This window comes from Melospiza georgiana, chromosome 10 (assembly GCF_028018845.1).
Source record: "Melospiza georgiana isolate bMelGeo1 chromosome 10, bMelGeo1.pri, whole genome shotgun sequence".
NCBI lineage: Eukaryota > Metazoa > Chordata > Aves > Passeriformes > Passerellidae > Melospiza > Melospiza georgiana.
The window spans coordinates 20,671,060-20,682,125 of NC_080439.1; the positions used below are offsets into that span (position 1 = coordinate 20,671,060).

At 62.9% G+C, this 11,066-nt stretch overlaps 2 protein-coding genes across 2 annotated transcripts; one reads left to right on the plus strand and one right to left on the minus strand.

Moving 5' to 3' along the window:
• Positions 1-18: 18 nt before the first annotated feature.
• On the minus strand, positions 19-2,083 carry PROCR (protein C receptor). Its single transcript, XM_058031453.1, has 4 exons — positions 1,826-2,083; positions 1,504-1,740; positions 212-478; positions 19-131 (listed from the first exon to the last, which is right to left on the minus strand). Exons 1-4 carry the CDS (start codon positions 1,878-1,880, stop codon positions 19-21), a joined length of 672 nt encoding a protein of 223 aa, XP_057887436.1. The 5' UTR covers positions 1,881-2,083.
• A 2,338-nt stretch (positions 2,084-4,421) lies between these two features.
• PFKL (phosphofructokinase, liver type) lies at positions 4,422-10,563 on the plus strand. The gene is made up of 22 exons (XM_058030918.1): positions 4,422-4,541; positions 5,055-5,128; positions 5,222-5,299; positions 5,385-5,574; positions 5,707-5,872; positions 5,963-6,007; positions 6,093-6,201; positions 6,509-6,604; positions 6,684-6,776; positions 7,046-7,171; positions 7,259-7,323; positions 7,500-7,563; positions 7,650-7,796; positions 7,888-7,958; positions 8,045-8,132; positions 8,243-8,395; positions 8,516-8,680; positions 8,842-8,903; positions 9,203-9,314; positions 9,403-9,502; positions 9,618-9,723; positions 9,808-10,563. Exons 1-22 carry the CDS (start codon positions 4,454-4,456, stop codon positions 9,953-9,955), a joined length of 2,346 nt encoding a protein of 781 aa, XP_057886901.1. The 5' UTR covers positions 4,422-4,453; the 3' UTR covers positions 9,956-10,563.
• Positions 10,564-11,066: the final 503 nt, after the last annotated feature.

Consider the following 11,066-nt stretch of genomic DNA (forward strand, 5'->3'; position numbering starts at 1 on the left):
GTGGGGCATCTGCCCACACTAGCAGCTCCCTCCCGTGCACAGGAAGATGCCCAGGGCCATGCCCAGCAGGCCAAGGCTGCCCAGCACCAGCCCCAGCACCAGCGGGGTGCGCGATCGGCCGCTGACTCTTCCTGCAAGAGGCGAGAGGGACAGAGGTGACAACCAGGCCGCGCCACCACGTCCCCATCCCCATCCCCGGCCCAGCACGGACCTGTCCTGGCGCTCTGAGCCTGCAGGAGGCTGACACAGGTGGTGTTGAGGAAATACTGCAGGTCTTGCGTGGTTATGGGGTATTTCATCAGCTGTGCCTGTGCAAAGGCGGCCACCGGGAGCTCTCCGGGCCAGCGCCGCTCCCAGGTGGCACTGGGGACGTGGAAGCTCAGGAACGCCGTCCTGTTGAGGGTCACCTCGTAGAAGCTCTGGGCCGTGCCATTGGGGTAGAGGCGGCAGCCGAGGTGGCAGCACAGGTGATGGGTGACTGCGGGGACAGAGGGAGGGGACAGGGTCACCACGCTCCCGCCCGGAGCACCAGCGGCAAACTGGGCACGGAGTTCACCCAGCCTCAGCACCAGCCACAGCTTTGCTTCCCCTCGGTTTGAGCACGGCAGTGACCGGGATTATTTCCCCTCCCTTATCCCCACACAGCACAGATTCTGCAGAGAGGGAGGCTCTGGGCACAGAGCTGCTCGTGGCTCTTGTGGATGGAGCAAGACACCGGGACAGGGACACCGGGACAGGGACAGGTCATGCCTGAGACTCTGCGGTGACACCGGGCTCCCCAAGGGTACAGGAGTGCGGGGCTGGGGCAAAACCGGTTTGGGGGTAACAAAGGAAAAGAAAAGAAAGGAAAGGAAAGGAAAGGAAAGGAAAGGAAAGGAAAGGAAAGGAAAGGAAAGGAAAGGAAAGGAAAGGAAAGGAAAGGAAAGGAAAGGAAAGGAAAGGAAAGGAAAGGAAAGGAAAGGAAAGGAAAGGAAAGGAAAGGAAAGGAAAGGAAAGGAAAGGAAAGGAAAGGAAAGGAAAGGAAAGGAAAGGAAAGGAAAGGAAAGGAAAGGAAAGGAAAGGAAAGGACACCTCGGGCAGGAGCAGCAGAGGTGACAGGGCTTGTGGGGCAGAGCGAGCAGGAGCACAAAACCATCGGCAGCAGCGTCCCACAGCTCCCACAGGCTGCGGGATGCAGGTGGGATGCAGGCAGGGTGTCAGTGGGATACAGGTGGGATGCAGACAGAGCACAGGCCGGGAGCAGATAGGGTTCCTACACCTCACCACCCCACAGGCTGCAGCCCCCAGCCCTTTTCCTGACGAGCAGCAACAGGTTGGGCATCATCCCGTTCACAGGGTGCGCTCCGGGTAAGAAATTCCCGGCTCGGCAGAAGGGCTCCCTTTGCCCACAGGGAGGTTTTGCACATGGCTGTGTCCCCATCCCTTCGCCCATCTGTCCCTGGTAGCACGGAAGAGGCTCCCATTCCCCGGGGCACCCACCCCCGTCCCCCGGGCACCACTCACAATCGGTGGGTCTCTCCTTGTTGAAGAGCATCACCAGCTGCCTGAAGTTCCCCAGGTAGGCGATCACCTCGTCCTGCCGCCGGGCCCAGGCGTCCGGGGACTCCAGCGGGATCACCTGGGTGACATTATTCCCTTCCAGGACATGGCTGAGCTGCCCATTCAGGCTGGCGTTCCCCCGGAACATGGAATTGCCCTTGTAGACGCGGGTCAGCTGCAGCATGGTGAAGGCCAGCGGAGCTGCGGGAGACGCGGGACATCAGCCACCGTCCCGTCACCCTCCCTGAGCCCCGTGTGTCCCCACGCTGTCCCCAACCAGCCTTACCTGCCTGCTCAGCCCCGCAGCCCAGGATCCCGGCGAGCAGCAGCAGCCGCAGCATCGTGGGGACGGGAACCGCGCTGGGGACACGCTGGGGACACGCTGGTGGCCCTGCTGCTGTCCTGGCTCGCAGTTCAGCCCTGGCACCGTGCTGGGGACACGCTGCTGTCCCGGTTCGGAGCTCAGCCCTGGCACGGCGCTGGGGACACGCTGATGTCCCTGCTGATGTCCCGGTTCGGAGCTCAGCCCTGCCACGGCGCTGGAGACACGCTGGTGTCCCTGCTGCTGTCCCGGCTCGCAGCTCAGCCCCTGCCCCGCTGCGGGCTCGGATCGCTCTGCTGTCCCCGCTGCTGGCCCGGGGGATGTTAAGCGGGCCGGGGAGGGAGGTGGGGCTGCGGGGGGAGGAGAGCGGGACTCCGGCCAGGTCTCTCCCATTTCCTTAAGCCGAGCCACCCCTTCCCTGCCGGATGTGCCGGGCCCCGCGGTGCCTGAGGATGCAGGATGAGGCCACAGCCCCTTCTGGCATAGATGGAATTGGGCGAGCTGCCAGCACCTGACTCAGTTTCCCCATGGGCAGGGCGCTGTCCCACTCCCCTGGGGGATGTGGGGGAGCAGGGGGAACAGGGTGATGGGGACCATTGGAGGGAGCAGCCTCCCAGCACCTCACTGCACCCACCTGCATCCCATTCCCTGAAGGGTTTAGGGTCGCATGGGGGTCCCCCTGCTCGAAGGGACACCTCAGGGTGTCACCTATAGGATCCCATCCCCTGAGGAGAGGGCATCCAGCAACAGGACCCCTCTCCCTGGAAAGGGGTGACACTGGGAAGCTGAGATGGGCAGTGGGGATGAGAAATCAATGGCAGTGCCAAATCTCCATAGGTTTGTTTTTTAATTACATCTAAAATAAGTATAAATTAAAAATTTTAAAATGGGAAATTTGTGCTAAAAGGTCCAGCTTGTCTCATCGGCAGAGCATGGCACAGCCTGGCATGGAACATAATAGCATCAATGCCATGGCATGGAATACAGGCATGGAGTGCTCTGGGTGGGCAGAGATCTGAAAGCCCAGCTCATTCCATCCCGTGCCATAGTCAGGGACACCCAGGTTTGCTCCAAGCCCTGTCCAACCTGGCCTTGGACACTCCCAGGGATTCAGGGGCAGTCACAGCTGCTCTGAGCACCCTGTGCCAGGGCCTCCCCACACTCACAGCCAAGAATTTCTTCCCAGTATCCCATCTGAACCTATCTTCTGGCAGTTTGAAGCCATTCCCCCTGTCAGGGCCCTTGGGAATATTCTCTCTCCATGTTTCTTGTTGGCTCCTTCAGGTACTGGAGGGCCACAGTGAGGTCACCCCTCAGCTTCTCCAGGCTGAACACTCCCAGCTGTGCCAGCCTTTCCTCCCAGCAGAGCTGCTCCATCCCTCTGCTCACCCTGGTGCCTCCTCTGGGCTCTCTCCAGCAGCTCCAGCTCCTTCCTGTGCTGGGCCCCAGGGCTGGGGCAGCTCTGCAGGTGGGGTCTCACCTCAGCAGGGCAGAGGGGCACAATCCCAACCCCTTTCCTGCTGCCCACCCTGGGATCAGCCCAGCACAGGGGGGTCCTGGATGGGGCATGGCCAGCCCTCACCACCTGCAGCCCCAAGGCCTTCTCCAGGCCTGCTCCCTCTGCTCATCCCCAGCCTGGATTGATCCCAGGGGTTGCCCTGACCCAGGGGCAGCACCAGCACTTGGTGCTGTCAAACCTCAGGAGATTCCCATGGGTCCCTTCTGGAGCTTCTCCAGGGCCCTCTGGATGGCCCTGTCCTTCGGGAGTGTCACTGCACCCTCAGCCTGGTGTCACTGCAAACCTGCTGAGGGTGCCCGACCCCTCTGTGCCAGTGATGGAGACCCCAAATGTCGCTGGTCCCAGTACAGAGCCTGGGGCACCACTGGTCACTGATGGCCACTGTGAGCCACTGCCCCTCTGGATGTGACCCTCCAGCCAATCCCTGATCCATCTGACAGCCCATCCATGGAACCCAGCTGTCTGCAATGCAGAGAGAAGGATGTTGGGTGGGATTGTGTCCAGGCTGTACAGAAACCAGGATAAATGTCATCCATAACCTTTCCCTTGCCCACTGAGGGAGTGACTCCATCTGAGAAAGGCAGGGGGCGAGTCAGGGGCAACTTTCACTTGGGGACAGCTCCATCTTCCCGAGCACAGAGGGGAGGCTGGCGGCCGGCAGCTCCGCGCCCCAGGCTCCTCCTTTCCACCCTTCTTCATGATGGGGACAAGGAAAACCTCTCCGTTTTATTCCAAGCACCTGGGGCCTGACCGGGCATGCAGGACCTTCCAAACATCCTGGAGACCAGCTGGGCAGCTCCATCAGCCAAATCCTTCAGGATTCAATGACGGATCTCCGGCAGGATGGCGCGGTGCGGGACGGCGGGGCATGTCCCCACTGCCCGGCACGATATAACAGCGCACCACGTCGCGACACGGAGCGACGTGTCCCGCCGTCTGTCGCTCCGCGGCGGCGGCCGGGGCGTGTCCCGGGGCGTGTCCCCTGGCTCGGGGCGTGTCGCGGGGCGTGTCGCCGGTCCGTGCGTGTCCCGGGGCGTGTCCTCGGCGGCGGCGCCGGCACCGGGAGCGCAGCGATGGCGGCGGCGGCGGAGCTGGAGCGGCTGCGGATGGCGGGGGCCGGCATGGCCATCGCCGTCCTCACCAGCGGCGGTGACGCGCAAGGTGCGCCCGGCGGGGCGGGGGGCTCGGCCCGGGCCCGCGGGGTCCCCGCGTGTCCGTGCCCGTGACCGCGACCGCCCGGGGCCGGAGCCCGCGGCCCGCGCTGCTCCCGGACGGGCCGATGGATGGATGGGGACCCCCCTGCCGTGTGCCCGCCCCGCGGCCCCGTCCCCGGCGCCCTCGGGCCGTGGGAGGGCAGGGGCCCCACGGGGGGAGCCCCACGGAGGGGGTGTGCCCGTCCCTGTCCCCATCCCGTTTCCCCCCGGGATAAGCGACTCTCTCGCTCCCGGGCTGTTTCTCGTCCCCGGCTCTGCGCTGAGTTTCCCCGCTCCCAGCCCACGTGGCTCCCCGCCCACTCAAGGGGACACCTCAGGGTCACCTATGGGATCGCATTCCCTGTGAGATGCGGGGCCCCATGGGGTTCCCCCCGCTTGAAGGGACACCTCAGGGTCACCTGTAGGATCCTATATCTGCAGGATTCCATGGGAATGCTCCACTCACATATCCCTTTTCCAGGCATGAACGCCGCTGTCCGCGCTGTCACCCGCATGGGGATATACGTGGGAGCCAAGGTCTTCCTCATCTACGAGGTTGGGGTTCCCCCCTGCTCCCCATCATGGCTGGGGGGATCTCCCCCCCTTCTGCTGGGGTACCTTTCACCTCCACCCTCTGCTTCTCCACAGGGCTACGAGGGGCTGGTGGAGGGGGGTGACAACATCAAGCAAGCCAACTGGCTCAGCGTCTCCAACATCATCCAGCTGGTGAGGGCCACCATGGGGCCGCGGGACTCCAGCTCCCAGCCCCCCACAGGTGTGTGACGAGCCCCGTGTCCCCTTCTGTCCCCAGGGCGGGACGGTGATCGGCAGTGCCCGCTGCAAGGCCTTCACCACGCGGGCGGGCCGGCTCCGCGCCGCCCGCAACCTGGTGGAGCACGGCATCACCAACCTGTGCGTCATCGGCGGCGACGGCAGCCTCACCGGGGCCGACATCTTCCGCTCCGAGTGGGCCGGGCTGCTCGAGGAGCTGGTGCGAGACGGTGGGTGAGCCCCTCTTTGGGGTGGTGAGGTCCAGAGGGTCACCCCAGTGCCGTGACCCCAAGGAGGCCTGGGCTCCGGCCCCGTGATGGTGCCCTGAAATAACCGGTGTGGTGGCCGTGACTCCCTTCCAGGGCAGATCAGCGAGGAGGTGGCGAGGAAGAACTGCCACCTGAACATCGTGGGGCTGGTGGGCTCCATCGACAACGACTTCTGCGGCACCGACATGACCATCGGCACCGACTCGGCGCTGCACCGCATCATGGAGGTCGTGGATGCCATCACCACCACAGCGCAGAGGTGAGGGGGACGGGGGGCTGGGGGCTGCAGCGCCCCAACCATCACACCCACCCACCCACTCACCTTCTCTTCTCACCTGTGTCCTTGCAGCCACCAGCGGACGTTTGTGCTGGAGGTGATGGGTCGCCACTGCGGGTAAGTCCCTGTGGGTGGGGAAGCCATTGGTGGGGTGGGATGCCACATTTTGGGGCCAGTGCTGCCCACCTCCATGTGCCCCCAGGTACCTGGCGCTGGTGTCCGGCCTGGCCTCGGGCGCTGACTGGCTCTTCATCCCTGAATCCCCTCCAGAGGACGGCTGGGAGGACCTCATGTGCGAGAGGCTCGGGGAGGTGAGGGGGGTTCCTGCCATCCCATCCATGCCCTGTTCCCCCTGGGGAGTCCCTGCAGAGGCCCAGGCTGAGCCCTGCAGCCGTGCCCGGCCCCCGCGAAGCTTCGGGAGCTGCTGCCATTGTCCCTGTGAGCCGGGGCACTCAGCCGAGCGCAAATCCAGCCCTCGCGTGCCAGGGGCAGCGCTGGCTTGGGGGCTCGGCTGCCCGTGACCTGAGCACCCCCAGGGCAGCACAGAGGGTGGCAAGGGGAGGGCAAGGCGCTCACACATCGCTCAGGGGGTGGCCGTTTGTCCTCCCCTCGTGGCAGACACGCAGCCGGGGCTCGCGGCTCAACATCATCATCATCGCCGAGGGCGCCATCGACCGCAGCGGCAAACCCATCTCCTCCAACTACGTGAAGGACGTAAGGGACAGCCCCGGCACCACCCTGGCACCCACGGACACCGGCGGGTCCCCAACGTGGTGTCCCCTCTTCCCCACAGCTGGTGGTGCAGCGCCTGGGCTTCGACACGCGGGTCACCGTCCTCGGCCACGTGCAGCGCGGAGGGACCCCGTCCGCCTTCGACCGCGTGCTGGTAGGTGCAGGGGAGGACACAGAGAGGGGGAACCCTGCTCCTGCCATCCCTCTGCCCAGTGGAAAGGGGTGAGGCTCACATGGGCTCGGCCCTGCACCCGTTTCTCCTCATTTACTCCAAATTTCATGGATTTTAAATAAACCCATCAGCTTTCCAGCAGTGAATCAGCAGCCACGTGGTTTCCAAACCTGTGGGAGTATCCCTGAGCATCCCACCCAGCTGGCACTGGTGGGCCCCAGTGTCACAGGGGTGCCCATGTCCCTTTGCAGAGCAGCAAGATGGGGATGGAGGCGGTGATGGCGCTGCTGGAGGCCACGCCAGACACCCCAGCCTGTGTGGTCAGCCACTCCGGGAACCAGTCGGTGCGGCTGCCACTCATGGAGTGTGTCCAGGTGGTGAGTACCAGGGAAGCTGGCTGGGGGTCTCACTCCCCTCCCTGTGAACGTGGGTGTTATGGTGTTGCATCTTTCTCCCTCCTCAAGACAAAGGATGTGCAGAAGGCCATGGATGAGAAGAGGTTCGACGAGGCCATCCAGCTCCGTGGAAGGTGAGGAGGAGGGACCAGGACCAGGGGAGACATCCCTCTTGGATAGAGGCTTCTCCTTCTGGAGAAGCTGTTGGCTCCTGCAGCCAGAAGGGTGTCCCCAGTCACACCCAGGGGCAGTGGGGAGACTTCCCCTTCTCCCAGACGTGCCTTGCAGACACATCACCGTGTCCTTGCAGGAGCTTTGAGAACAACTGGAACATCTACAAGCTGCTGGCGCACCAGAAGCCGGCTCAGGAGAAGGTGAGGGGTGACGGGGAGCAGGAGGGTACACTATCCCTGCTCTGGGGATGTGTGGGGATGTGCTGTTGCCATCCCTGTCCCTGCAGAGCCCCTTTAGCATGGCCATTCTGAACGTGGGAGCGCCGGCCGCGGGCATGAACGCTGCGGTGCGCTCGGCCGTGCGCATCGGCATCTGCCAGGGACACACCATCTACGTGGTCAATGACGGCTTCGAGGGCCTGGCCAAGGGGCAGGTAAGGAGCACCTGGGATGTCCTGGAGGATGGCATTGGGCTTGGGGATGGGGGGATTCTCCCCTCCCCTGACTTGTTGGTGATGCCCACAGGTCCGCGAGGTGGGCTGGCATGACGTGGCAGGATGGCTGGGCCGTGGTGGCTCCATGCTGGGCACCAAGCGGTGAGTGCAGCCCTGGGGACGGGGACATAGGGGAAGGGTGTCCCCACCATCCTCACCCCACTGTCTGCCCCCCTCCCCCACCACAGGACGCTGCCCAAGACCTGCATGGAGAAGATCGTGGAGAACGTGCGCAAATTCAACATCCAGGGGCTGCTGGTCATTGGGGGCTTTGAGGTGAATCAGTGGGGGCCATGGTGGCTGTGGGCATCCCAGAGGAATCTTTCTGGGATGCAGACCTGGCTGCAGGGAGGGCCAGCATTTCCCAATCCTTTGTCTGCTTGCAGGCATACGAGGGGGTGCTACAGCTGGTGGAGGCACGCGGGCAGTACGAGGAGCTCTGCATCGTCATGTGCGTCATCCCCGCCACCATCAGCAACAACGTGCCCGGCACCGACTTCAGCCTGGGCTCTGACACGGCCGTCAACGCTGCCATGGAGGTGAGGGACACCAACAGGGACAGCTCGCTGTGCTCCACCGCCTTCCATCACGGCCCGGAGCGGCCAATGTCCCATGCAAGGTGGCTTTCCCTGGTGTGACCTCCCCCTGTCTGGGCGCAGAGCTGTGACCGCATCAAGCAGTCGGCCTCGGGCACCAAGCGCCGCGTGTTCATCGTGGAGACCATGGGGGGCTACTGCGGGTACCTGTCCACGGTCACCGGCATCGCCGTGGGCGCCGACGCCGCCTACGTCTACGAGGATCCCTTCACTATCCACGACTTGAAGGTGGGCGGGCAGGAGAGGCTCTCTGGCTAAAATGAGAAGGAAAGTTGGAGAAGGGAGGGCTCCAGAGCAGGGCAGGAGCTGGAGGACATGGCCGTGCTGGGTTGATGTCAGGACAGGAGGGCTGTGGGATGGCTGCTGGCATCTTGGTGTTCGTCCTGCAGGCCAACGTGGAGCACTTGACTGACAAAATGAAGACGGATATCCAGAGAGGGCTGGTGCTGCGGTGAGTTGGGGGCACTTGGGAACAGTCACTGCAAACCCCAGCCCCACGGCAGGGAGCAAGGCTGGAGCTGAGCCCTTCCCATGGCCAGAGAGGGGTCCTAGGCACGGTGAGGTTTGGCACTTGGCCCTGGAGACACTGGGTGCCTCTCCAGCCCCAGGGTCGTCCTGGAGACACAAACTGGGGTTCTGGGCCTCAGGGAGAACAAAACACCACAAGAAAGGTGTTATGGGAAACAAAGGAGATCCCCTGGTCATGCCAGGGGAAGGAGCAGCCCCCCAAACCCTTCCTCTGCTCCCCAGCAATGAGAAGTGCCACGAGCACTACACCACCGAGTTCCTCTACAACCTTTACTCCTCCGAGGGCAAAGGCATCTTCGACTGCAGGATCAATGTCCTGGGCCACCTGCAGCAGGTACAGAGGTACAGGGGACAGGGTGGCAAGGGCCCTGCTGGCCCTGAGAGCTGGGCAAGGCCTGACATCCCCATTTCTTTGTCTCCAGGGGGGAGCCCCGACCCCCTTTGACCGGAACTACGGGACCAAGCTGGGAGTGAAGGCGGTGCTGTGGATGTCAGAGAAGCTGCAGCAAGTCTACAGCAAGGGTGAGCCGAGGGCTGGGGATCCCACAGGGGGTAGGGAAGGCTGGTGGCTGCTGCTCCAGGCTTCCAGGCTTGGTCCCCAGTGAGGTGGCCAAGGTCAGCAGTGTCCTTTTCCCAGGACGTGTGTTTGCCAACTCTGGAGACACTGCCTGTGTGATTGGGCTGCGGAAGAAGGTGGTGGCCTTCAGCCCTGTGACAGAGCTCAAGAAAGTCACGGATTTTGAGTAAGTCCCCATGCCCCAGCGGTTCACCAGCTCCTGGGGGAACCTTCCTGGGGTGTCTGCTCCAGAGCTGTGTCCCCTGCACAGGCACAGGCTGCCCCAGGAGCAGTGGTGGCTGAACCTACGGCTGATGCTGAAGATGCTCGCCAACTACCAGATCAGCCTCACCGAGTACATCTCAGGCCAGATGGAGCACGTCACCCGGCGCACCCTCAGCATCGAGAAGGGCTTCTAGTCCCACCAGCCTGGCCCACAGCCCCCCCGTGTCCTCTCTGTGCCCACATGCTGCTGGGGGAGCACTGGTCCCCTCTGTTCTCAGTAGCCCTGTAGCTTTGCCATCGACCCCTTACAGCAGGCAGAGCCTGGTGCTGTGTCCCAGAACAGCACAATCACTGCTGCAGGTTCTGGTCCCTGTGCGGATGCAGAAGAGTTGCTTGAGCCAGCCGTGCAGCCCAGGCCCTTAATCTTCCCTTAATAGTTTATTATTATTTAATCTTGGGGTATTTTGAGTCCTTGTTTAGCGGCTTGACCGCCTGAGCCAACTGCTGCTGCTTGTAGTCGCCTGCCCCACGTGCGGGAGGGGAGCGAGGAGGATGCAGAGCCATCAGAGTGGGTTGGAGCAGTTCCTTGGAGCTTCTGGGTGTCCCTGTGGAGCTCCCATCCCCCATGGGGGTCTCGAGGGCTGAGCACGGGGGTCCTGGCGAGCCCCTGTCCCCTTGCATGACGCTTGGCTGCGACCGTCACCGCGTGGCTGTGGGCGCCGTGTCCGTCACCTCACCCTGGATCCTGCACCACCCACGGTGCTGCTCCTCTCCTCTAGAGATAAAACCTGCTGGAGCCAAACCTGCCTCCTGGAGTGGTCATTGTGGGGGCGACGGGTGGCAGGACAGGGCTGGGGAGGGGGGAACACCAAAGCCTGATGGGTTTCTCAAGCCGGGTTAATGTTGGGCTGGTTTGCCCCCAGGCAGGCTGCAAGGCCGGATAGCTCAGGCTTTTATGGGGACAGACTCCTGAAATCCCAAGCAGCTCGTAGCCACTGGCAGTCTTAGCAAGCTTAAGGGTTATCAGCTCTTTTAGTGATTATCAATCAGCCCTTTGTGATTCTAGCTCCTAGCTTGCAAGGTACTGCAGGCAGGCCAGCAGAGTCAGGGCAAGAGAGGAGAAGGCTATTCTGGCATTCTACAGTGATGTCTTTATTGGATGTTCTGCAAAAGGTTCCAGCGACAGCTCTTCTAACCAGAATGGGCTAAAACAGCTCATTACATAGGATATAGGGGCATCCAAAATTGTCCAATAGCAGGGGTTGAGGAGAAGTGACCTATGGGGTTACAGAGAGATAAGCTGGG